The sequence below is a fragment of the Sapajus apella genome, unplaced genomic scaffold (assembly GCF_009761245.1).
Source record: "Sapajus apella isolate SASKATOON/1434 unplaced genomic scaffold, GSC_monkey_1.0 scaffold28, whole genome shotgun sequence".
Lineage (NCBI taxonomy): Eukaryota > Metazoa > Chordata > Mammalia > Primates > Cebidae > Sapajus > Sapajus apella.
Genome location: NW_022436968.1, coordinates 25,032,905 through 25,060,252, shown reverse-complemented (window position 1 = coordinate 25,060,252; position 27,348 = coordinate 25,032,905). Strand labels below are relative to the sequence as shown.

The 27,348-nt window shown below is 36.2% G+C and overlaps 1 protein-coding gene across 2 annotated transcripts in view; it reads left to right on the top strand.

The window, feature by feature from the left end:
- The window catches only part of PPIG (peptidylprolyl isomerase G), a 54,286-nt gene that overhangs the window by 21,311 nt on the left and 5,627 nt on the right, over nucleotides 1–27,348 (top strand). For both annotated transcript variants that reach the window (XM_032293047.1, XM_032293048.1), the window contains exons 5-12: nucleotides 107–214; nucleotides 880–924; nucleotides 2,172–2,259; nucleotides 4,612–4,641; nucleotides 4,731–4,870; nucleotides 21,143–21,353; nucleotides 22,128–22,295; nucleotides 24,635–24,722. In XM_032293047.1, coding sequence (XP_032148938.1) covers nucleotides 107–214; nucleotides 880–924; nucleotides 2,172–2,259; nucleotides 4,612–4,641; nucleotides 4,731–4,870; nucleotides 21,143–21,353; nucleotides 22,128–22,295; nucleotides 24,635–24,722 — 878 coding nt within the window. The remainder of the gene's footprint in view (nucleotides 1–106; nucleotides 215–879; nucleotides 925–2,171; nucleotides 2,260–4,611; nucleotides 4,642–4,730; nucleotides 4,871–21,142; nucleotides 21,354–22,127; nucleotides 22,296–24,634; nucleotides 24,723–27,348) is intronic.

Below are 27,348 nucleotides of genomic sequence, written 5' to 3'. Positions count from 1 at the left end.
TTTTTAAAAGTCTGTAAGGTTCAAGAGAGGCATATTTTACATTGTCCTTGCTTTCATACTACTTTGATTTCCTTTCTTTTAAATGTCTTAATTTTTCATCTCTTAGGTGAAAAGGGGACAGGGAAATCAACTCAGAAGCCATTGCATTATAAGAGTTGTCTCTTTCACAGAGTTGTCAAGGATTTTATGGTTCAAGGTGGTGACTTCAGTGAAGGTGAGACTTGAAAAAATCCTGTATTATTCTCTGTTAAATATCACAGATCTCAAAGTTAGATAAGTGCCTAGAAGTTTTAATCTAATTTTCTTGTTACTCTCACTCCATTTAATCTTTGGTCAATTAGAAGTACTCATAGAAATGCATAAAAGAAGGAAGCTCATGGAAAATCTTTGGCACATGAATTAATTTCAGAAATATGCTTCTGGATACAAAACAAAACACTGCATTCATCTCAGTAATCTGTCAGTGTATGTGTTTGATTTTGTCACAAGTGGTAATCTTTACTACAGTATAAGTTTTACTTTTTTATTGTAAAAATATCAAAACTGTACTTTTAAACACTTTGAAAAAAATGTCATTAACCTGTTGCAAGACCTGAGTAATTATAATTAGAATCTGAAAGTTACTTTTTTTTTTTTTTTTTTTAAAACATATTTTAATGGGCTTTGTTACATTCTTACTATCATATCATAGTGGAAAGAAAGTAATTTGGGACCTTGTCATTATTGACATTAATTTCTTTCATGATTTGCTGCAGTCTTTGAATATTGTTAATTCAAAATTATTTAAAAATCTACTTTTTAAGAAGTATTTTGTTTAGGTAGCACCTTTGAGGAGCCTAATATCTTGAGAGTTATAAGAGTATGTTTTTTCATTTTTAGGAAATGGACGAGGAGGAGAATCTATCTATGGAGGATTTTTTGAAGGTAAAAATGTTTACATTTATGTTTTAAATATTTTCTCTTTTATTCTATCTTGTTCTCTATTGAGTCAATAAGATTATTCATTAAAGGGTATATTAATGTCTGGCTGCCTTCAACTAATCTGAAAATTAATTTTCTGGTGAAAATTGCTTTTTATAGAGATGGGTTTTTTTCCTTCTTAGGACATTTTTACAGCACATCATTTGAAAGGGTTTCAACAATCTGTACTTAATTCTTAGAATTATAGTGCTGGAATAGGAACTTCTGTAGATCAGTCTTAACCTTTATTGAAGGAGATTCAGCAATAGTTCTTTTTGACAATACCCAAATTTTTAGATAATTTTTCCTATGAAAAATTTAAAAAATATCTTTGGTTTTCTAAAATTTGACTATAATCTCTTCCAAAAATTGAATTTTTTTTTCTGGAATTTTTTAATCGATGTGAAGATGATTTGGAAAACTGTAAACGTATTTAATGTGGAAATAATTTAATATTTTCCATCTTTTACTTTTGACATTAGTGAAATTTTGTTTCAAATTCCACGATTTGTTCTTAATATTCTAACCCAAGATTGGAAAACAAGTTCCTCCCTTTGCAATAAGTGACGCTATGGCAGAAGTTAAGTTAATGAGTCCAGATTAAATAATACTATGTGAGCCTGTCTGTGCTCAGAAATGAAGCAGATGAAATGTAACAGAATCTAACCTGGACTTTCATTTTTTTTTTTAAGAGATGGGATCTCAATGTGTTGCCCAGTCTGGAGAGCAGTGGCTTTTCACAGGGGTAGTCATAGTGCACGTTAGGGTCAAGCTCCTGAGCTCCAGTGATCCTCCTGCTTCACCCTCCTGAGTAGCTAGGACTACAGCCACATACCACTGTGCTCAGCTGTTTTTTTTTTTTTTTTCTTTCTTTTCAATGTTTCTTGTTTTTAAAGACAGTTTCATTTTTTTATTTAAATAAACAAAGTGGTTTTATCTTTTACAGAAATCGTGAAGGACAAATATAAATGGAAGAGAAGGGGATCGAAATAGTATTTGAGTTTTATAAGCAAATGATAGAAAATTAATATCTGTCTTAGAAGATGGAAGGGAAATTGATCGGATTTGATTTCGTTCTTCTTTCATAACCTAACTTTGTTATCTAAGTAACTTGTGTCTGCCACTAAAGAATACATCAGATATGAATAGAAGTGAAAATGAAATTTTTTTTGGAGGTTATACTTATAACTGAAAACTTTACTTCTCTATAGACGAGAGTTTCGCTGTTAAACACAACAAAGAATTTCTCTTGTCAATGGCCAACAGAGGGAAGGATACAAATGGTTCACAATTCTTCATGTAAGTATTTATAATCTGATCGTTTAAAACATCCCATTTTGGTCCGCCGTTTCTCTGTATGCCTGCCGTTGATTACTAACAAATAGGAGAGGAATGTACAAGGGAGGGAATTGCTGAAGGAGGGGAAACAAAGAATTGGTTTTTTTGTTGTGTTTTTTGTTGTTGTTTTTGAGACATAGTTTTGCTCTGTCACCCAGGTGAGTACAGTGGTGGCACAGTCATAGTTCACCACAGCCTCGACCTCGCTGGACGCATTTCTCCCCGCCTCAGCCTCCTGAGTTGATGGGAGTACAGGTGTGGGCCACCACACCTGGCTAATTTTTAAATTTTTTTATAGCAACGAGGTTGCCCAGGCTGGACTCCTGGGCTCAATCGATTCTCCAACCTTGGCCTCCCAAAGTGCTGGGATTACACACGTGAGCTATGACACCTGGCCAAAATTGTTGAAGAGTGAAAATCTTGAAAGGGGGAATCTAGCTGGGTGTGGTCGCGAGCACTTCTAATCCCAGTTACTCAGGAGGCTGAGGCAGGACAATTGCTTGAACCCAGGAGGCAGAGGTTGCAGTGAGCTGAGATTGAACCATTGCACTCCAGCGTGGGCCTGGGTAACAAGGCAAGACTCCATCTCAGAAAAAAAAAAAAATGTTTCCAAGGTTTGTTTGTGTATGTGGCATGTATCAGAACTCCATTCTTTTTTATGGCTAATACTCCACCATATGTATATACCACATTTCTTGATTTGTTAGTGGATATTTGGCTTGTTTCCACATTTTGGCTATTGTGAATACCGCTGCAGTGAGCATTGGCATTTGAGTTTCTTTTTTCAGTTCTTTTGAATATATACCTAGGAGTGAATTGCTAGGTTATATGGTAATACTCTGTTTAGGTTTTTGAGGAACTTACGTAGTGTTTTCCATAGTGGTTGCGCTGTTTTACATTCCCATTAGCAATCATTAGTTCTTATTTTTCCATATCCTTGCCAACACACTTATTTGTCACTCTATTTGTATCTGTGAATTACCATGTAAGCACCACAAGCTGTAATTTTTGGGATTACAAATAAGTTTTAGTGAGCAGGCACATTTGCAAATAGAGTATCAGTGAAGTGAGGATCAACTATATCTAGATGTAAATTGTATGTATACATTGTGACTGTAACATGTTATATGAATACACATATAGTGTACACCTAGGTTTTTACATTTATAGGTGATTTTTGTGAGTTAAGCATAGTGTTACAATGAGGAAACAATAGTAGGTCATTAACTTTATAGTTAGATAAACCTAAAAATTCAGCTATGTGCTACAATTTTTTCAGTGGTATGGTACCTGCATTAACCAAAATTAGCATAAATTATGTTACTTTTTTCATATTTCTAATAGCTTTTTGATAAGGTTTTTAAAAAAAATCTCATGAAATACTAATCTTTAATTTTCATGCTAGTGTTTTTAGTACATATTCAGGTAGCAACCTTCTTAACTACATAGCTTTAAGGTTGATGGTGAGGGGGTGGGATTTTTTAAAAAGTAACTTTTTTGCCACAAAAATGCTTATTTTAATTTTTGTCACAACTCTTAATCCAGATCTTTTGCATCTAATTAAAAAACTTGTAAACACTCAGCTTGGCACAGTGGCTGATACTTGCAGTCTCAGCACTTTGAAAGGCCAAAATGGGAGGACCGCCTGAACTCAGGTTTGAGACTTGCCTTGGCAACATAGTGAGACCTCTCTGTACAAAAGATAGAAAAATTATCCGGGTATTGTGGCAAGTACCTGTAGTCCCAGCTACTCAGGAGGCTGAGGCAGGAGGATGGCTTGAGCTCAGGATATGGAGGCTGCAGTGAACCAACGTTGTGCCAGCACTCCAGCCTGGACAACAGCATGAGACCTTGTCTCTAAAACAAAAATAGAAACAACTTATAAACACTATGTAAACCATTTCTGTTCAAGTCCAACAGTATACATCCGAGGACCATAAGAAGATAGCCTGTGCTTAACTGTTTAAAATGTTAAGATTGAAAAGTTCAGTAAGAACTCAGTTCTAAGTGCAAGAAACACTTGCACTTGAATGGATAGAAATAACACTTGTATGTAACTAAAATATACATTAATGTTTTCAGCAGTGAATAGTATTGCTTTTATGATTAGAACAAGTTTGATACATTTTGTGGAAAGCATTTTGCCTTCTGTTCTAGTTAAGGTTAAGGTAATGTGATTATATTAAGATAGCAGTTGATGTCTTTGTTTTCAACTTTGTTTCCAATACAGTTATTTTCTTTTCCTTTTTAGAGATGCTAACTTTGTTTTTCTCTGACTTTGTTTTTATTCTTCTATCTGATGACTTCCAAAAGAACAACAAAACCAACTCCTCATTTAGATGGGTAAAGATTATTTTATTTATTTTACAACTGTTTTAAATTAATCTTGAAATAAGAAGACTTTATTTAATCATTTTTACTTGACACTTCAGGCATCATGTTGTTTTTGGACAAGTAATCTCTGGCCAAGAAGTTGTAAGAGAGATAGAAAACCAGAAAACAGATGCAGCTAGCAAACCGTTTGCGGAAGTACGGATACTGAGTTGTGGAGAGCTGATTCCCAAATCTAAAGGTAAAAATAAGTACATATTTCTGGGAATACTTACACATACAAAATAAGCAGAGACACTCTAAATAATTAGCATGAATTTGATACTCAGGCTGATATAAAAATGAGGTTTTTGTTTTAAAATGTATTTTTGTGCTTTTTTTTTTGTTTTTTTACTTTTTTGACAAAAATTGTACTTACTGTGAACAATATGATGTTTTAAAGTATGTATACGTTGTGGAATGGATAAATAGAGCTAATTAACATGTATTACCTCACATACTTAACATTTTTTTGTGGTGAGAACATGTAAAATCGCTCAGTGATTTTCAAGAATATATTATTGTTAACTGTGGTCATCACATTATAGAATAGAATTCTTGGACTCATTCCTCTGAGCTAACTAAAATTTCATATCCTTTAACAACATTTGTCCAATATATTCCCCTCTCTAATCCCATGGGAACCACCATTCTTCTCTCTACTTCTGTGACTTCAGCATTTTTAGATTTCACATGTAAGTGAGATCATGTGGTATTCGTCCTTTTGTGCCTCGCTGATTTCATACAACATAACTTCTTCTGGGTTCATTGATGTTGCTCCAGATGACAGGCTGAATAGTATTCCGTTGTGTATATAAACCACAGTTTTAAAAAAATCCATTTATCCATTGATAGAAATGGGTCAATTCCATATCTTGGCTATTGTGAATAATGCAACAGTGAACACGAGAGTGCAGATAACTCTTCAACATACTGATCTCATTTCTTTCAGATATATACCTAGTAGTGGGATTGCTGGATCATGTGTTAGTTCTGTTTTCAATTTTTTAAAATTATACTTTAAGTTCTGGGATACATGTGCAGAACGTGTAGGTTTGTTACATAGGTATACACATGTCATGGTTTGCTGCACCCATCAACCTGTCGTCTACATTAGGTACTTCTCTTAATGCTGTACCTCCCACACGCAGTCTGTGATGTTTGTCTCCCCGTGTCCATGTGTTCTCATTGTTCAACTCCCACTTATGAGTGAGAACACGTGGTGTTTGGTTTTCTGTCCTGTGTTAGTTTGCTGAGAATGATGATTTCCAGCTTCATCCACGTCCCTGCAAAGGGCATGTACTCATCCTTTTTTATGGCTGCATAATATTCCATCGTGTATATGTGCCACGTTTTCTTTATCTAGTCTGTCATTGATGGGCATTTGGGTTGGTTCCAAGTATTTGCTATTGCGAATAGTGCCACAGTAAACATATGTGTGCATGTGTCTTTGTAGTAGAATGGTTTATAATTTTTTGGGTATATATCCAGTAATAGGATTGCTGGGTCAAATGGTATTTCTTATTCCAGATCCTTGAGGAATCGCCACACTGTCTTCCACAGTGGTTGAACTAATTTATACTCCCACGAACAGTGTAATGTGTTTTTATTTCCCCATAGCCTCTCCAGCAGCTGCTGTTTCCTGACTTTTTAATGATCGCCATTCTAATTGGCATGAGATGGTATTTCATTGTGGTTTCGATTTGCATTTCTCTAATGACCAGTGATGAGCTTTTTTTTCATGTTTGTTGACCACATAAGTGTCTTCTTCTGAGAAGTGTCTGTTCATATCCTTCACCCACTTTTTGATGGCGTTGTTTTTTCTTGTAAATTTCTTTTAAGTTCCTTGTAGATTCTGGGTATTAGCCCTTTATCAGATAGATGGATTGCAAAACTTTTCTCCCATTCTGTAGATTGCGTGTTCACTCTGATGATAGTTTCTTCCGCTGTGCAGAAGCACTTTAGTTTAATTAGATTCCATTTGTCAGTTTGGCTTTTGTTGCCATTGCTTTTGGTGTGTTAGTCATGAAGTCTTTGCCCATGCCTGTGTCCTGAGTGGTATTGTGTAAGTTTTCTTCTAGGATTTTATGGTTTTAGGTTTTATGTTTAAGTCTTTAATCCATAATTTTTTTTTTTTTTATGAAGATGGGGATTCACCATGTTGGTCAGGCTGGTCTTGAACTCCCGACCTCAGGTGATCCGCCCTCTTTGGCCTCCAAAGTGCTTGGATTATAGGCGTGAGCCACCACTCCCGGCCGCTTTAATCTGTCTTGAGTTAATTTTTGTATAAGGTGTCGGGAAGGGGTCGAGTTTCGGTTTTCTGCATATGGCTAGCCAGTTTTCCTAACACTGTTTATTAAATAGAGAATCTTTTCCCCATTGCTGCTTCTTGTCAGGTTTGTCAAAGATCAGATGGTTGTAGATGTGTGGTATTATTTCTGAGGCTGCTGTTCTGTTCCATTGGTCTATATATCTGTTTTGGCATCAGTACCATGCTGTTTTGGTTACTGCAGCCTTGTAGTGTGGTTTGAAGTCAGGTGGCTTGATGCCTCCAGCTTTGTTCTTTTTGCTTAGGATTGTCTTGGCTATATGGGCTCTTTTTTGGTTCCATATGAAATTTAAAGTAGTTTTTTTCTAATTCTGTGAAGAAAGACAATGGTAGGTTGATGGGGATAGCCTTGAATCTATAAAAATTATTTTTGACAGTACAGCCATTTTCATGATATTGATTCTTCCTATCATGAGCATGGAATGTTTCTCTATTTGTGTCTTCTTTTATTTCTTTGAGCAGTGGTTTGTAGTTCACCTTGAAGAAGTCCTTCACATCCCTTTTAAGTTGTATTCCTAGGTATTTTATTCTCTTTGTAGCAATTGTAAATGGGAGTTCACTCATGATTTGGCTGTTCATTATTGGTGTATAGGAATGCCTGTGATTCTTGCACATCGATTTTGTATCCTGAGACTTTGCTGAAGTTGCTTATCACCTTAAGGAGATTTTGGGCCAAGATGATAGGGTTTTCTAAATATGCAATCATGTCATCTGCAAACAGAGACAATTTTGACTTCTTCTCTTCCTATTTGAATACCCTTTATTTCTTTTTCTTTCCTGATTGCTCTGGCCAGAACTTCCAATACTATCTTGAATAGGAGTGGTGAGAGAGGGCATCCTTGTCTTGTGCCAGTTTTCAAAGGGAATGCTTCCAGCTTTTGCGCTTTCAGTATGATATTGGCTGTGGGTTTGTCATGAATAGCTGTTACTGTTTTGAGATACGTTCCATCAGTACCTGGTTTATTGAGAGTCTTTATCATGAAGTGGTGTTGAATTTTATCGAAGGCCTTTTCTGCATCTATTGATATAATCATGTTGTTTTTGTCATTGGTTCTGGTTAATGTGATGGATTACATTTATTGATTTGCATATGTTGAACTAGCCTTGCATCTGAGGGATGAAGCTGACTTGATCATGGTGGATTAGCTTTTTGATGCGCTGCTGAATTCGGTTTGGCAATATTTTTTTTTTGAGGACTTTCACATTGATGTTCATCAGGGATATTGGCTTGAAATTTTCTTTTTCTGTTGTGTCCCTGCCAGGTTTTGGTATCAGGATGATGCTGGCCTCATAAATGAATTAGGGAGGAGTTCGTCTTTTCCTGTTGTTTGGAATAGTTTCAGAAGAAATAGTATCAGCTCCTGTCTGTACCTGTGATAGAATTCGGCTGTGAATCCATCTGGTCCTGAGCTTTTTTTTTTTTTTTTTTTCGTTAGTAGGCTATTAATTACTGCCTCAATTTCGTAACTCGTTATTGATCTGTTCAGGGATTTGACTTCTTCCTGGTTTAGTCTTGAAAGGGTATATGTGTCCAGGAATTTTTCCATTTCTTCTAGATTTTCTAGTTTATCTGTGTAGAGGTGTTTATAGTATTCTCTGATGGTAGTTTGTATTTCTATGGGATCAGTGGTGATAGCCCCTTTATCATTTTTTTATTGTGCCTATTTGATTTTTTTCTTTTTTCTTTATTAGTCTGGCTAGTGGTCTATCTATTTTGTTAATCTTTTCAAAAAACCATCTCCTGGATTCATTGATTGTTTTGAAGGGCTTTTCATGTCTCTATCTCCTTTTCAGTTCTGCTCTGATCTTAGTTATTTCTTGTTTTCTGCTAGCGTTTGAATTTGTTTGCTCTTCCTTCTCTACTTTTAATTGTGATGTTATGGTGTCGATTTTAGATCCTTCCTACTTTCTACTGTGGGAATTTAATGCTGTAAATTTCCCTCTATAAATACTGCTTTAGCTGTGTCCCGGAGATTCTGGTATGTTGTGTCTTTTTTTCTTACTGGTTTCAAATAACTTATTTGTTTCTGTCTTACTTTGTTATTTACCCAGTAGTCATTCAGGAGCAGGAGCAGGTTGTGCAGTTTCCATGTAGTTTTGTGGTTTTGAGTGAGTTTCTTAATCCTGGGTTCTAATTTGATTACACTGTGGTCTGAGAGACTTATGGTTTCCATTCATTTGCATTTGCCCAGGAATGTTTTACTTCCAATTATGTGGTCAATTTTATAATAAGTGCGATGTGGTGCAAAGGAGAAAGTGTATTCTGTTAATTTGGGGTGGAGAGTTCTGTAGATGTCTATTAAGTCTGTAACAGGTCCAGAGCTGAGTTCAAGTTCTGAATATCTTTGTTAATTTTCTGTCTCATTGGTTTGTCTAATACTGACAGTGAGATGTTGAAGTCTCCCACTATTATTGTGTGAGTCTAAGTGTCTTTGTGTGTGTATAAGAACTTGCTTTATGAATCTGGGTGCTCTTGTATTGGGAACATTTATATTTAGGATAGTTAGCTCTTCTGGTTACATTGATCCCTTTATCATATGTAATGCCCTTCTTTCTATTTTTATTTTTTTGAGGAACTTTCAGTTTTCTAATAATGTCTCTACTGATTTCCATTCCTACCAACAGTGTACGAGAGTGTCCTTCACATCCTCTCTCTTGTTTTTGTTCCTTTTTTCCATCTTAGCCATTGTGTGAGGTGCTATCTCATTGTAGTTTTAATTTGCATTCCTTTGATGTTTAGTGACATTGAGCATTTTTCCCATATACCCGTTGGCCGTTTGTATGTCTTCCTTTGAGATATGCCTCTTCAGGTCCTTTGCCCATTTTTAAATTACGTTGTTTTCTTGCTGATCAGTTGTTTGCATTTTTTATATGTATTTTGGATATATTAACCCGTTGTCAGATATATGGTTTGCAAATACTGTCTCCCATTTCAGAGGTTGTGTTTTCACTCTGCTGATTGTTTCCTTGGCTGTGCAGAACCTGGTTAGTTTGATGTAATCCCATTTGCCTATGTTTGCTTTTTGTTGCCTGTGCTTTTGGGGTCATATCCAGAAAAATCATTGCCCAAACTAATGTCATGGAGCTTTTTCTGTGTGTTTTCATTTAGTGGTTTTACAGTTGCAAGTCTTATTAAGTCTTTAAACCATTTTTAGTTGATTTTTATATATGTTATAAGGGTCTGATTTTATTTTTTTTAACCTGTGAATATCTAGTTTGAACACCATGTATTGAAGAGACTGTCCTTCCCCCACGGTGTGTTCTTGGCAGTTTTGTGTTTTAACTATGTTTTACCTTACTTCTCACTTTGTTCATTTACCATGGAATCACTTAACTTTTTCTGGTTATTAATTTGTAATAATTTACCCTTTTGCTTCCACTGAGTTTTTTTGTTTGTTTGTTTGTTTTTTAACAGTAGTTGTCTGAATAAGTCAGTAAATAAACACTCTTGTAGAGGAAGAGACTCGGGCTACATGGCAATTGAAGAGAGGAAGATAGATTAAGAAACTTTGAGGGGATAAATTATTTTTTCTTTAAGCACTACTTAGATTCAGAAGCATCCTACATGTTTGTGAAATTTCTTTTATTTAGACCAGACCATTTGAAGCTAACATGACTAATTTGATATATTGTCTGAAATGGTAAGAACTTTAAGTAAATATTTTCAGTCTTTATATTTGAAATATGTGGCTGGTATTATTTTATTACAGATACTGGGTTTAACATACTAAAAGTAATAATGGAGTGAGATTACCTTCAAACCTGTATGGAAAGCATTAAAACCTAAAACTGACTCTGTTCTTACTAATAATACCAGTAATTAGTTTCTTAGGGTTAGCACATGTGAGGATCACCTATAATACTTTCTGATTCTCACAGTAACTGTAGTATTATATATCCTTATTTTACAGACGAAGATAGTCAAGAAGATTAAGTTCTTTACCATGTCAGGAAAAGAGACCTCAAACCCAAGTTTGAGAATTAGAGCTTTTCTGTTATGTGTTACTGACTCATTAAAGTTTAAATGTCTTTAACATTTCTTAAGAATTACCCTTAGTAGATCATTCTCATCTCACCTTTTAGGTATACTGATTTCCTTTATAATATTTAGAAATACATACATTTTGTTTTGTTTTAATTATAAAATACCCAAGATGGCCATATAGAAGGCAAAATGATTATTTTTTAAATTTTGTTTTTGTCTCTGCATTCCATTTTGAGTCTGCTAATTTCATTTTCTTCTTCTGTGATGTCAAAAAAAAAATTTGCAGGTAAATGATTGCAGGTATATGCTGCAGCTCATGGGATTTCTTGATGCACATGAGGCTGGCTATCCTTACTTAAAAACAACAGGTGTAATGTATGCTTTATTTCTTGAAGAGTCAGTAAAAAACAAGATGTTGAGAATCTTTGCGTGATATTCTACAAATGCAATTATTTAAATTTAAAAAAACTAAAACAATCTATAATGATGTTTGTTACTTCTAAACCCTGAACCTACTAATGTTTAAACTTCAGAGTGTTTTTAGTATAGTGGAAATATTTTAGCTTAAGGCAGTATTCTTCCCAAGTCATCTAGAAAATCTTCATTATATTTTAGTCTTCAAGGTCCCTTGTGTTAGGATCTTTTTGCCTTCTTGTAAAAGTTAAGTGGCCAGGCACAGTGGCTGACACCTGTAATCCCAGCACTTTGTGAGGCTGAGGCAGGAGGATCACTTGAGCCCAGGAGTTTCAGACCAGCCTGGGCAACATTGTGAGACTCTTCAATACAAAAAAAAAAAAAAAAAAAAAAAAATTATTTTAATTAACCGCCTGTAGTCTGGCATCTTGGGAGGCTGAGGCAGGAGGATTACTTGAGCCCAGGAGTTTGAGGATGCAACCTGGGCAACAGAACAAGACCCCATCTCTTAAAAATATATAAGTAAATAAAGTTAACGATGCTGTGTGGTTTATATATTCAGAAAGAGATTGAGGTAATAAAATAGTTTTTGGCCAGGGGCTGGCTCACACCTGTAATCCCAACACCTTGAATGGCTGAGGTGGACAAATAGATCACTTGAGGTCAGGAGTTCAAGACCAGCCTGGCCAACATGGTGAAACCCTGTCTTTACTAAAAATACACAAAAGTTTGTGTTTTAAACCATAAACAGTAATCATAGACTCTCTAATAAATTTGTTGTAAATTGTCACTAAAAAGGCAGTACCTGAATATTTCCCTAAAAGAGGAAGTAAATGAATGTAGCTCTTTATATACTACTTAAGTCTTTATAATGTATTGTAACCTAAAGAAGTAAATGATAGTTTTGCCCATGCCATTGGGGCCACAAAGTTGATGTAACATCCAACTGTGTGTCCCTCAAATTCATGCTAAGCTAGCATACCTTACCTTCATAAGTTTCAACAATCTGAGAATATTTGGCCCTTTATTAATATGTATCTGCCCAGGAGTTTCTAAAAGGTCAGATTTGTTTTGGGCCGGACCTCCAATGCCTACTTTGTTCAGAATCACACTGTGAAGAGGTAAGGATCTTTAGTTTGAAAACACACACTTGGGTCCCTGTTACTCCATAATCCTTCAATTACCATTCAGAACATCGGTCAGAGTAGATTTTGTCATGCATCTTAAATTGATGGCCTCCTTAATTATTTGGGAACAGTCAAAAAGCATTGTGTAACACTGTGGTGTTTATCTTCATGATATTTAAAGCCTTGTGTGAGAAATTTACACCCCAGTTTAAAAAGAAATAAATACAGATTTTTTTTTTTTTTTTTTTTAAATTTCCTGAAAGAAAACAAAAAGACTTCTGAAGAAATCTGACTGTCTGGGCCCATCTGTGTATGGTCTTGGTGAGTCTGGGCAATAAGTCTTCCTGGGCCTTTCTCTCTTTGCAATTTTGAGGTTGGAGATGCTGCTTTTTGTGGCTATTTGAGTGTGCCAGAGAAAATTCAAGGTCATGAGAAGAACCTTCCGGCAGATGCAGAGATGGAATCCTGGAAGCTAATAAAAGCTGCATCCCCTGTAGAGACTGAGCAAAGGGCTGTCAAAAGTCAGAGTGGCGGATAGAACACAGACCAGTACCTTGACTAAGGTATTTCCTGGTTTTTCAGGAGTTGATATGACCTCAGATCATGCTCTTCTCTTTAGAGTTCACTGTAGTTGTTAACCCATTTATGCCAGAGGTTACAAATTTTTTGTGTGAAAAATCAGATCTTGGTGATGACCTTGAGCAGTAGGATATACATACTTCCCACAAGTTTAGCGTTCCAATAATGGAACTAAAAGATGAGAGGATTGCTGTGTTACATAGTACACAGAAACACAAGAACTGAGTTGTGGCAACATGGCAGTAAGTAATTCTATGAGAAGAAATGGCAGGAGTCAGATTGCCTGGCAGTACAGAAAGAATAGCACAATAGAGGAAGCAGCTGGTGAATCTTGTACTCAGGAGACAAGTGAAGAGGAAAACTAGAGATTCATTTCTATGGTGACAGGGTCCCATTTCAGTGTCCTTATTCTGAAAGTAATTTTGGCACTTTTACTGGAAAGTAGTGGGATGTTAAACTTAGAAACAATTTAGGAGATGAGACCCATAATGTGAAATGAAATTGTCTAAAGACCATTTTAGGAATAGTTCTGTTCTTTATTTCAAATCCTATTTTGATGGTGATTTCAAAATTTCCTTCATTTTCAAGGTTTCAAGTGAAATTTATTGGTGTAAAATCTGTAGGCCTCAAATAAAAAAAATCAGTGCAGCATTTTCTACCTTAGGTTTTTACAGATAAAATAATCTGGAGTTATTTCTGGTTTTGTTTTGTTTTTTCAGACAATGTCTTGCTCTTTTGCCATGCTAAGTACAGTGGTATAGTCATAGCTCACTGCAATCTCAAGCTCCTGGCAGTTCTCGCACCTCAGCCTCCGAAATAGCTAGGACTATAGGTGCACCCAGCTACTTTTTGTATATTTGGTGGAGACAGGGTCTCACTATGTTGCCCAACTGGTCTCACATTCCTGGCTCAGGTGATCCTTCTAACTTGACCTCACACAGTGCTGGGATTACAGGTGTGAGCTATGGACTCTTGTTGTTTTTTTTGTTTTGTTTTGTTTTTTTGAGATGGAATTTTGCTCTTGTTGCCCAGGCAACAAGCAATTTCAGCTCAATGCAACCTCCGCCTCCCAGGTTCAAGCGATTCTCCTGCTTCAGCCTCCTGAGTAGCTGGGATTACAGGTGCATGCCACCATGCCTGGCTAATTTTTGTATCTTTAGTAGAGACTCAGTTTCACCATGTTGGCCAGCCTGGTCTTGAGCTCCTGGCCTCAAGTAATCTGCCTGCCTTGGCCTCTCAAAGTGCTGGGATTACAGGCATGAGCCACTATGCCTGGCTGGAATTTGGTTTTTAACCTTCATATTATACTAGTAAGTTCAATGACTAATTGATAGGGTTATATCACACCATACTCCCAAGTAAATGTCAGTGAGGAAATTTGGGAAATCATTCTACATAACAATAAGCAAACTGCATAATCTAATTAACCAGAAATGGCCTGAATTAAAAGTGTTATTACTCTTTGTAATTCCTTTTCATTCATTATAATTCTTAACTTGCGTTGTGGTTTTTGCTTTTAGTACTGTTTCATTTTACCTTTAGGATACTTATATGCTTGTGAAAGAAACTTTGAAATCAGTTTTGTGTAAGTAGTTAGGCAGGAAGTAGAGTTTTTTGAAGAGTCAGCTGAAAACTGTTGCCATATTTGGAATTTAAAATTTTAATTTAAAAATATTATAATTGAGAAATTATCACTGTATTTATTTATAGTATGCAATATGATGTTATGATAGATCTATACAATGCAGAATGATTAAAACAAGCTGTTTAACATAGCTGTCACCTCAAATATGGTTTTTGTAGTCAGAAATCTGAAATTTACTATCTCAGCAATTTTGAAATGTACAATACATAATTAGTAACTATATTTACCATTCTATGAAAATAGATCTTAACAAATATATTCTTCCTGTTTAACTGAAACTTTATATTCTAATCTTAAAATTTTAATGCATTTATTTGGTTCACAATTTAGAAATTATAAAAAGATAATAGGTGAAAATCTCTTTACATGAATTTCCATTCCCACATTTTGTACATTATTCCATGTGTATGTCAGTGTTGATCATGAAGAATAAATTTCCTAGAAATGGAATTGTCAGTTTACAGAGGTTGCGCATTTGTAATTTGGTAGACACTGCTACCGGAATAGTAGATAATAAGTTGCCCTATAACCTGTATAAAACCTCATATTATCATAAACTCATCTGTGCCAGCCTAATGGTTTGTTTTTTTAACAAATGCTAGTTTCAGTTAGCATTTCTCTGAGGAGTGTCATATTAGTGTCTCCTTAAGAGCTATTTGTTTCTTTTTATATGAACTGACTATTAATTCCTTTACCCCCCATTATTTACCATTCTTTTGTTCTTCCTTTGGAAGTTCCAAACCTCCTCCTGTTACTTCTTTTCTCTTTGGAGAACTTCCTTTAACCAATTTTTTTTTTAAGGTTATGTCTACTGGTGACAAGTCATTCTAGCTTTCTGAAAATGTCTTTATTTCAGCGGGGTGTAGGGAATGGGTTCAGGATGAAAGTTTTCCACCTCAAATCATCAGGAGTTTCATAAGGATTACTCAGCCTATATCCCTTGCATGCACAGTTTACAAGACGGTTTGTGCTCCTTTCAGAATCTAATCCTGCCACTGATCTGACAGGTGGAGCTCTGGCAGTAATGCTCACTTGCCTGCCATTCACCTCCTGCTATGTGACCTGGTTCCTAACAGGCCACAGATCAGTGCCAGGGACCATGGCCCTTCATCTCCATGTTCTGACATTATGTTGACTATGTGTGTTGATATACTGTTATTTAAATAATATTTGTTGACTTTGAGAAGGATACAGTTTCAACCATATTCTCAATATGCCTTAATCATGTTTTAAAATTTAGGTTAATACACATTTCAAAACTCAAGCCACAGTCTTAGCAGAATCAATATTGATACTGTCATGTTTCCAGTTTTTTGCCTTTCTACCCTTCTGTCCTTTAACTGCCATGTCTTTCTCAGTTGTTTTCTCTCTTTTTTTTTGTTTTTGTTTTTGTTTTTGTTCGTTTGTTTGTTTGTTTTTTTGAGTATTTTTTGTAGAGACGGGGGTTCACTACGATGGCCAGACTGGTCTTGAACTCCTTACTTCAGGTAATCTGCCCGTTTGAGCCTCCCAAAGTGCTGGGATTATAGGTATGAGCCACCACACCTGGCCGAACTTTTTAATCTTATAGCTTTTTTTTTTTTTTTTTTTTTTCAAATCGAGACAGAATCTCACTCTTTCCCAGGCTAGAGTATAGTGGCACAATCTCGGTTCACTGCAGCCACTGCCTCCCAGGTTCATGTGATTCTTGTGCCTCAGCCTTCCAAGTAGCTGAAACTACTGGCGCCCATCACCATGCCCAGCTAATTTTTGTATCTCTGTAACAGAGATGGGATTTCACCACGTTGGCCAAGCTAGTCTCGAACTCCTGACCTCAAGTGATCCACCCACCTCGATGTCCCAAATTGCTGGGATTACAAGCATGAGTCACAGTGCCCAGCCTGTTTTCCTTTTATAGTTAATGCTATCTGATTCTCAGGCAGATTATATTCCTATGAAAATAGTTATAAATCTTTCTGGCGTTCCACTTTATGTATTTATTTACTTTGAGGAGGAGTCTCGCTTTGTCTCTCAGGCTAGACTGTGGTGGTGCAACGTTGGCTTACTGCAGTCTCCACGTTTGGGGTTCAAGCGATGCTTGTACCTCAGCCTCCTGAGTAGCTGGGATCACTGGTTTGAGCCACCACACCTAGCTGATTTTTGTATTTTTAGTAGAGATGGTTTCACCATATTGGCCAGGCTGGTCTCAAACTCCTGACCTCAAGCAATCTACTTGCCTTGGCTTCCTATAGTGGTAGGATTACAGGCATGAGGCATTGCACCAGACTTTACATATTATTATGATATCTTGCTTCACTAAAATGTTTTATTCAAAAGCAATGTGTAAATTAAATAATTGTTAATGAAATATATTTAGTACACTTGGTGAGTGGGCTTGCTTTGTGTGGTGTGGTTTTTTGTTGTTTTGGAGATAGAGTCTCACTCTGTTGCCCAGGCTAGAATGCAGTGGTGCCGTCATGGCTCACTGCAACCTCGACCCCTTGGGCTCAAGTAATTCTCCCTCCTTGGCCTCCCAAAGTGCTGAGATTGTAGGCGTGAGACACCATGCCCCCGGTGACCTTCTGGGCTCAAGTGATTCTTCCTCCTCAGCCTCCCAAAGTGCTGAGATTACAGGTTTATAGGTGTGAGAAGCCATGCTCCTGGTCAGTGGGCTTGCTTTTTTTTTTTTTTTTTTTTTCTTTCCTAAATTTCAGACACTAAATGGGCTTGCTTTTACAGTACATCAACTGTGATATATTTCTCATAGGAAAGAATCTCAATGCAAAATAAATAGAAATCAGAGCTGGTGATTAAAGCTTTGTTAATTGTGGGGTAAAGAGTTACTATATTTTAACAAGTATATTTTATGTTTAGTGTGGTATTTTATTTTGCTTATACAATTTTATGTTTTTATTTCATTATGAATTTGTTTAAAATTTGATCCCCCCTCCCCCATCTCCCTCAGGTTTCAGTTTAGTGTTTATAAGGAGATTTTTTCAGGTTATATGTGTTTGCATATCCAGTCTGTCTCATCAGAAGTATTGGTATTGGATTCAGGTTAACAGCTGGGTTCATGAGACAAAATAAGCTTCACCAGGCACTAAGTTTACTTACCCTTAAGAAAGGATATAGGACAGGAAATGGCATGCTGGTACATCAACAGCATAAAGGAGCTCTCATGATTTCCAGGCATAGCTTGCATACATCCTAGACATCTCACACATGATAATGTACATGTTTCTTAGAAACATAACTGGGTAAGGAAGGATTACCTTAGTTCAGTGAAGCCATTACATCTACCGTCTTGTTAGCTTTATTTTATTATTTATTTACTTATTTATTTGAGACGGGGTCTTGCTCTATTGCCCAGGCTGGAGTGCCGTGGTGCGATCTCAGCTCACTGCGACCTCTGCCTCTCAGGTTCAAGTGATTTTCCTGCTTCAGACTCCTGAGTAGCCAGGACTATAGGCGTGTACTACCACACCTGGCTAATTTTTGTAATTTTAGTAGACATGGTTTCACCATGTGACTTCAGCCAGATTTTCATGTATCTTTTGTTTAGATATTCCTATAAATTATCAGTTATAAATTGCAAGGATGATTCAGGCACAGCAGCAGACATGCCTGTAGCTCTAGCTATTCAGGAGGCTGAGGCAAGGAGGATTACTTGAGCCCAGGAGTTTGAGGCCAGCCCATGCAACATAGCAAGACCCCATCTTCAAAAATATATAAGTAAATAAAAAAGGCTAGACATGGTAACTCACACCTGTAATGCCAACGCTTGCGGAAGTTGAGGCAGGAGGATCCCTTGAGCCAAGGAGTTCGAGAACAGCCTAGGCAACATAGGGAGACCTTGTCTCTACAGAAATAAAAATAAAATGAGCAGGGCATGGTGGTATACACTTGTGTTCCCAGTAACTCAGGAGGCTGAGACAGAAGTAACACTTGAGCCTAGGAGGTCAAGACTGCAGTGAGCTGTGATCAGCATTTTAGCCTGAGCAGCAACAACAAAAATAGCAATGCCAAATACCAACTCTTAAGATGTTCCTGAGGCTAAGGTGCGGCTAAAGGAAAGGTCACAAATCAGCTGATAACCTTTCAACTAAGGTTCTGTAACCAAACAGCCAACAGATAATCCAAAGATAAATTTTCTTTGTTTTCCTTGACTATTATGGAAAACATTAATTTATACATAAGTGAATAAAATAGTATAACAAACAACTGTTCTTTACCTAGCTTCAGGAGTTTATTTATGGCCAATCTTGTTTTACCCATCAGTAGCCACTTTTCCCTTTTCTATTATTTTGAAACAAATTCCAGGCATAACATTTTATCAGTAAGTATTATTTCTAAAAGATGATTCTTCAAAAAGCAGTACCATAATGATACATATATACACATTCCTAAATATAAAAAATCCTGACAGTGTTCAGATTGTAATTGTTTCATTAATGTTTTTTGTTGTGTGAATGAATCCAAATAAAGTTTAAACATTTAAATTGGCCTTGTAAGCTGTTTTTTGTTTTTTAATAAATTTCCTTACCATCTTGTTTTATGTTCCCTTGAAATGTATTTGTCAAAAAGGTAGGTCATTTGTTATGTAGTATTTTCTATAATTTGAACACACTGGATTTTACTAATTGAGTTATGTAATGTTGATGAGATGTAGTTGTGACTTGAAGAAATTCCTTTTAATGAAAGCAGGAGTCACACAGTACAAATTGTCTCTGTATTCTGCAACAGCCATAGGTTATCAGTGCCTCACAAGAAGTTGTAAAACAATGATATTCTAACACTATAATTTCTTCTTCATTTATTCCTGGAGTACTTCTGATAAAGAGCTATTGCTCTTCATCTATTTCAATAGCCAGGGGTTCAGTTTATACCAGAAAGGCAAGATAAATGCTTTATGAGTATCACTGTGAATGAATAGATTTTTCTTTTCTTTCTTTTCTTTTTTTTTTTTTTTTTTAAATTTTTTTTGAGACGGTGTTTCACTCTCGTTGCTCAGTCTGGAGTGCAATGGCATGATCTTGGCTTATCAGAACCTCCACTTCCCAGGTTGAAGCAATTTTCCTGCCTCAGCCTCCCGAATAACTCGGATTACAGGCATGTGCCACCACACCCAGCAAATTTTTTATTTTTAGTAGAGACGAGGTTTCTCCATGTTGGTCTGGCTGGTCTCAAACTCCCGACCTCGGGTGATCTGCTCGCCTTGGCCTCCCAGAGTGCTGGAATTACAGGCATGAGCCACCATGCCTAGCTGAATTTCAAATATAATCTGATGTATTTCAATTTATGTAGTTCTCATCTATATATCAATATTGTCCCATCTTTGGCCCAGGTTAGCCTCTTCAGATCCACCATGATTTGAATGAGTATACCTTTAGAAGGGTCAAGCTCCTCCTAGTTTGTAGTATCTTCTTCTAATTCCTGTTACATTACACCTTCTGGCTTCACTTATTTATGTTAATTGACTGATCCTTTGAACTCTTTGAGTTTTTTGACCCTTTTAAAGTTACTGCTTCCTTAAACAAAGTAAAATTTCCATTTATTTATTTATTTATTTATTTGAGACGGAGTTTCACTCTTGTTACCCAGGCTGGAGTGCAATGGCGCGATCTCGGCTCACCGCAACCTCTGCCTCCTGGGTTCAGGCAATTCTCCTGCCTCAACCTCCTCAGTAGCTGGGATTACAGGCACGCGCCACCATGCCCAGCTAATTTTTTGTATTTTTAGTAGAGACGGGGTTTCACCATGTTGACCAGGATGGTCTCAATCTCTTGACCTCGTGATCCACCCGCCTCGGCCTCCCAAAGTGCTGGGATTACAGGCTTGAGCCACCACACCCGGCCAAAATTTCAATTTAAAATGACTTTTTGTAGAGTCCCCAAAACATATTATTCATCATGGGCAATTGACTTCCCTCTGTTATGATTTTCCTCATGGGCTAAATTTCTTAATTATTAGAAGATTCCTCGGGTATTGAAATAAAAGCCCATGCCAGTGAAATCGATTTCTTATCTCTTCTTGTTTCTATAAAATAGTTTTTCTGTTACTTCCCTACACTAGTTCTACTGCCAATCTTGATAATAAGAGGGAAAGTGGAAAACAACAAGATTAGAATGTGGGACTCTGCATTGTTATTCTGTGCTTTTTAGAAACTTTCTTATTCAGATGTTTATTACCATTAGTTTAGCATTTTAGACTCACCTATTTTTTTAAAGTTCTTTGAATTCATAGATACAACTTTGACCATTGAATTCTGGAGATCTGGATTCTAATCCTGAGTCTTGACTCCTTTCTTGTACAGTCCGGTTCACATAGCTGGATGATCTAATCTGCAGAAAATTTAAATCTCCTCCCACCAAGTTTGTTTCAAATTGTTGATCAAAACCTTTTTGTTTTTATTAAAGTTAAGAAAGAAGAAAAGAAAAGGCATAAATCATCATCTTCCTCCTCCTCATCTAGTGACTCAGATAGCTCAAGCGATTCTCAGTCCTCTTCTGATTCCTCTGATTCTGAAAGTGCTTCTGAAGAGAAATCAAAGAAAAGAAAAAAGAAACATAGGAAAAATTCCCGAAAACACAAGAAAGAAAAGAAGAAGCGAAAGAAAAGCAAGAAGAGGTCTTAATTTTACTTTGCTAATGCTAGCTTTAAATTCTGATTCCCCTTTTATAAATAAATTTGTTAGGATTTTGGGTCAGTTATATGAGACTGTTAAAATAGTGAGAAATATTGTATAGCATGGAGCATAAGACTTTTGATATTCTACAGTCTTTAGATTAAATTTTGGGTACATTAATTTTCTTTTGAAATCTTTCAGTTCATTTTTTGTGTGTACTCAATGAAATGGCTTTGGTGTTATAGATTTGTACATTTTATAGGAGGATTGTGGGAATCATGAAAATTACGGGAAACCACAAGTAGTGTTTGCTATTTTCAGTAGCAGTCCCCTTTGCTCTTGTGATAGCATTCAGGTAGAAAGCAGATAATGTCAATGTATTTTACTTTATTTTCCATTTTGTTTGAAATAATCTGTGTTTGTACTAAAACTTGTCTTCATCTGCCTGTTGACTCAAATGCAATTAATTTCTTTGCCCGTGTTTTAAAGTATTTTAAATTTATCAGAGTGCATTGCCCACATAGTTTCATATTTTTGATCCATTTTGTAGGAAAATATTTTTTGAGAGTGTGATAATCGAAACATTTTGTTTTGTTTTTGATTGGTTAGTTGATTTGTCAGAGGAATAGAAGATTTTTCCCATGCGATCACATCTTTGGTAAGGACAGGATGTTTATATTATAGTGATATAAAGGAAAGAAATACCAACAATTGGATATTTAAGTAAGGACATAATAACCAAATGTAACTTGTTTTTTGTATTTCTATCTATTAAGTGCATCTAGTGAGAGTGAAACTGAAAATCTTGAAGCACAACCCCAGTCTACTGTCCGTCCAGAAGAGATCCCTCCTATACCTGAAAATAGATTCCTAATGAGAAAAAGTCCTCCTAAAGCTGATGAGAAAGAAAGGAAAAACAGAGAGAGAGAAAGAGAAAGAGAGTGGTATGTGAATGTGTATATTTTGTGTCTTACATGGTTTATCATAGAGCTTTTTTTATTTTTAAAAATGTTTTTGTTTATTTTAAACAAGATTTAATGGGTGACCTTGTCCGAAGATTGAAATCTTTTTTATAAAATGTTCTTGTTCTTCCACAATTCTTTTTTGCCTGCCACATAGCTAGAAAGGTAAATTGACTTATGTTACAAGTAGATTCTGAAGTAAAGTTACACATAATAAACACTAATACAAAAAAGATATTAAGCAGCATTCCAAACCAATAACAAGATACTATTTAACCAGTAAAATAAGATAGTATTTTATTGTGTTATTTGCATACATTAAACTTTTAAGCAAGTAATAACCTTGGTTTTTCAGTTTGTCTCATAGGAAAAACTGCGGCTTTCCCCACTTGGTTTACCATATTGTAATAATAAAAATTGATGTCATGTTCAAATCCTGAAAACAATTTTACTACATAAATCTACATTAATATCTGTAATGCTAATGGCTCTTTATCAGTCATTTTAATAACTAAGTCCAAAAGTAGAAAAAGGAATATTGAAATCTTAGTTATGATCAGAAATACACTGTCATAATGCAAGTAGTAAAATTCTTGGCCAAGCACAGTAGCTCACACCTGTAATCCTAGCACTTTGGGTGGCCTAGTGGGCAGATTGCTTGAGCTCAGGATTTTGAGGTGAGCCTGGGCCACGTGGCAAAACCCCACCTCTACTAAAAATATAAAAAATTAGCTGGGTATGGTGGTGCACACCTATAGTCCCAACTACTTTGGAGGCTGAGGTGGGAGAATCACCTGAGCCCAGGAAGTCGAGGCTGCAGTGAACAGTGATCATGCCAATGAGTTCCAGCCTGGGTGACGAGAGTGAGACCCTGACTTAAAAAAAAAAATCCTGAGCATTCTTTCTATACTTCAGTCTTCTCTACACAATAAAAATGTAAAAATAAGATGCACTATTTGAAACTTCGTAATTTTGATGAATTGGATTGAGTTAATTTTTCTGCTAGTATTGGAAAGGAGGTTTCCAAGGAAATAAAGATTAAAGAAAAAATATTTGAACTACTTTTCAAATATGACTTACATGGATGTTATTAATGTGCTAATTAAATAATAACTGATATACTATTTTTGGAAAAGAAACAGCTTCCGTTTTTGGTATAGACCGTCATATGAATGTTTGACTAATTCAGACCAGCTTGTCTCTGCTTAGTTCAGGTTACTTAGCATTTCTCTATAGTTCTGTTACCAGTGAACAACTGTTTAAAGGATAATAAGGTACTTTGGGATAAGATAGTTTTAAAATTGTTCTCTCAACATGTAGCTCCTTCTGAGCTCTTTTACATTAATTTTTCTTAGCAGTATCAAATTAGTTTCATCTTAGTAATTCTAGTATATGGCAGTATTTCTCAATAAGACATGATTGGCATTTTGAGGCAGGAAAGTTCTTCATGCCGACACATTTCAAGGCCTTAGCATTTCTGACTCCTGGGTCCTACTTACTAGTAGCACTCTCTAGTCATTTCATTTTTGGTTGATAACCACTGATTATACATTTGTCTTTTGTATTCATGGTGAATTGATTTCAGGACCCCTTGTAGATAGCAAAATATGTAGATGTTTAAGTCTCTTACAAAAAATGACTTAGTATTTGCATATAATCTAATATTCCCATATATTTTAAATCATCTCTGGATTACTTATACCTAGTGTGTTACAATAATCTATAAAACAAAACAGTGTAAATTCTGTGTAAATATTTGTTTTACTATATTTTGGGGTTTTTTAAAAAAATTATTTTTCAGTTGAGTTTTTCTCCTTCAAATGGTTTTGATCCCTGGTTGCTTCAGTCTGCAGATGTGGAACCTCCGGATACAGGGACCAACTCTCCATAGAATTTTAAATTTGTTATTTTAGATGAGTAAAGCTGTATTCGACAGATTAATTTTTATTAAAGTAACATGTCATGGGACCAGGCATGGTGGCTCACATCTTTAATCCTAGCACTTTGAGAGGACTTGGCGGGTGGATTGCTTGAGCTCAGAGGTTCAAGACACGCCTGGGCAACATGGTGAAATCCCGTCTCTACTAAAATACAAAAAATTAGCTTAGACTTGGTGGTGTGGACCTGTGGTCCCAGCTACTTGCAAGGCTGAATGGGAGGTTAGCTTGAGCCAGGAAGCCGGAGGTTGCAGTGAATCAAGATCACACCACTAAACTTCAAACTAGGTGACAGAGTAACACCGTGTCTCAATTATTATAATAACAATAATAATAATAAATGTTTTTTAAAAATGTGTTAACTTTCTCTTTGCTTCCTTCTAGTAATCCACCTAACTCCCAGCCTGCTTCCTACCAGAGACGACTTTTAGTTACTAGATCTGGCAGGAAAATTAAAGGAAGAGGACCAAGGGTAGGTGATCTTTCCCCAGAGATCTTCACACTATTGCATTTGTCTTCCTTCAATAATTTGAGTGTTTCTTAAATATTATTTTACTTTGCAAGTAACTAAAATTTAGGGAGAAGGAGTTATTGAATTATATATTCTCTTTCTTAAGCAGCTTCTGTATGTGGGTACTTCCGAACAGAAAAATCCATGAGATATAAATAGATTTTACATTTACATGGCATAAAATGGGATTGAGATCTTTCATGTCACCCTTATTACTTGGCAATCACTGTATCTCTATTTTTGTTAAACATAAATAAAAATTAACCTTATTCTTGTATTTTATTTTTTTTCTCTTTACTAGATTGTCCTCATCAGAATTTAAATATCTTGTCCTTTCAAAACTTAATAGAAACTTGGCTACACTTTTCTTATGTCTTCACTTCCTACTTATTCCTCAAGCACTTCTGCTACCTTTGTTCTGCTGAAAACAGCACTTCATATATAATTAGCTCCAGGTTACAAAATCCAGTGAATCCATTTCAGTCTTTATCTTAACTTAATCTTGCTCCTTGTAATACTTTTTTCACATTCCTTTTTTTTGAGACTGAGTCTTCCTCTGTTTCTCAGGCTGGAGTGCAGTGGCACAATCTTGTCTCACTGCAACCTGTGCCTCCCAGGTTCAAGTGATCCTCCTGCCTCAGCCCCCCTAGTAGCTGGGATTACAGGCACGCCCCACCATGCCTGGTTAATTTTTGTAGCTTTAGTAGAGGTGAGCTTTTGCCAGGCTGGTCTCGAACTCCTGACCTCAGGTGATCCACCTGCCCTGGCCTCCCAAAGTGTTGGGATTACAGGCGTGAGCCACCGCACCCAGCCTCCACATTTCTTTCATCACATTTTCTTCCTATCCCTCTAGCTAGTTTATCGTAAATTTCTAATACTAGTTCATACTCCTTAAACTGACCTTTTTTTGAGACAGGGTCTCACTTTCACCCAGGCTGGAGTGCATTGGTACAATCAAGGATCACTGCAGCCTCAACCTTCCAGTCTCAATCAATCCTCCCACCTCAGCCTCCCAAGTAGCTGGGACTACAGATGTGCATCATCACATCTGGCTAATTTTTGTATTATTTTTGTAGAAATAGGGTTTCGCCATGTTGCCCAGAATGGTCTCGATCTCCTGAGCTCAAGCGATCTGCCCACCTGGGCATTCCAAAGTGCTAGAATTACAGGCACGAGCCACCATGTCCAGCCATTTACCTAAGTTTTAAATACTGTAGTACATCAGGGTTCCCATTCAACTCTTCTCAAACTGCATATACTCCTTCAGCAGTCTAATGACTCCCATGACTGGTAACTGTCAAATTTTTATCTGCACTTTTTAGCTCCAAAGACTTGCTTGACTAACGAATACCTCAAACTTAGCTTTTACGAAGCTGAGCACAAGCTCTTCACCTTCAAATCTGATTCTCCTTTAGTGTACTGATTTTAGTGCCTGGCACCACCACCTGTGCAGTTCCTTCTCAAGAATAATCTGATTCTCCCCTTTCGGTTTATACCTTAACTATGGTAAGATACATGGATATATCTTACCCATTCACCAAATACTGTCTGTTCTGCCTCCTGAATACTTGGAAATTCATCTGTTTCTCTCAAGCTTTACCCCTGCCATGTTAATTCGACTCCATCATATTGTCTGAACTGTAAATTGTGATGGTTTTCAATTTTTTTTTTTAACCTTAGTACCTCTTTGGTGTTAAAAATTACTGAGGACCCAAAAGAACTTTTGTTGGTGTGGGTTATATCTATCAATATTTACCCTTTTAGGAATTAGTACTGAGAAATATTTAAAACATATAAACACACATTTCACTGACTGTGAAAGTAATGATATCAAAACATGTATACTGAATACGCTCTTGTGTGATAATGAAAGAATGAAAATGGAAAAGGCAAATACTGTGATATTATGAAGATAGTTCTGACCCCGGAGTCTTCGGGTCATAGATCCCACTTTGAGATTCATTGTCTAATCCTTTTTTAAAAATAGTAGACAGTATCACCATTTAAAAATGAAAGTCTGATTTTTGTGCAGCTCATTTACGATTGGTCTTAGGATAAACCCAGACTCACTACCATGGCCTGTGACACTTCATAAAATCTAGTCCTTGCTTACCTCATCAATATTATCTAGTACCACTTTCTCTTGCAGTTTTTAGCTTTGGCCATATTTGGTCTGTCTTACCATCATTTTTTAAGCATGCTATGTTTCTTCTTCTTTCAGAACCTTCCTGTCTCAGCATCTTTTCCCTTTTCCTTTTATATCCATTCTATTGTAGCTGCATATATGTTTAACATATGTAATTATATATTGATTCACATGCTTTCCGAGTCCTGTAGAATATAAGTTCCAGGAAAGCACACTCATATATCTTGGCTCACTAATGGTCTCAGTACATGGTAGAGTGTTTGATCATCCTAAGGGTTGAATAAGTGAACATGTACACATTTACTCTGTTTTCCCCACAATATGGGAAATATTTACTTTGAAACATTAAGTATATATAACAGATTGGAACCTGGCAACTTATAAGTTGCTCTAGCATTGGATAGGACTTTTCCATGGAGAAGATGTATATGGCTGGTGGCT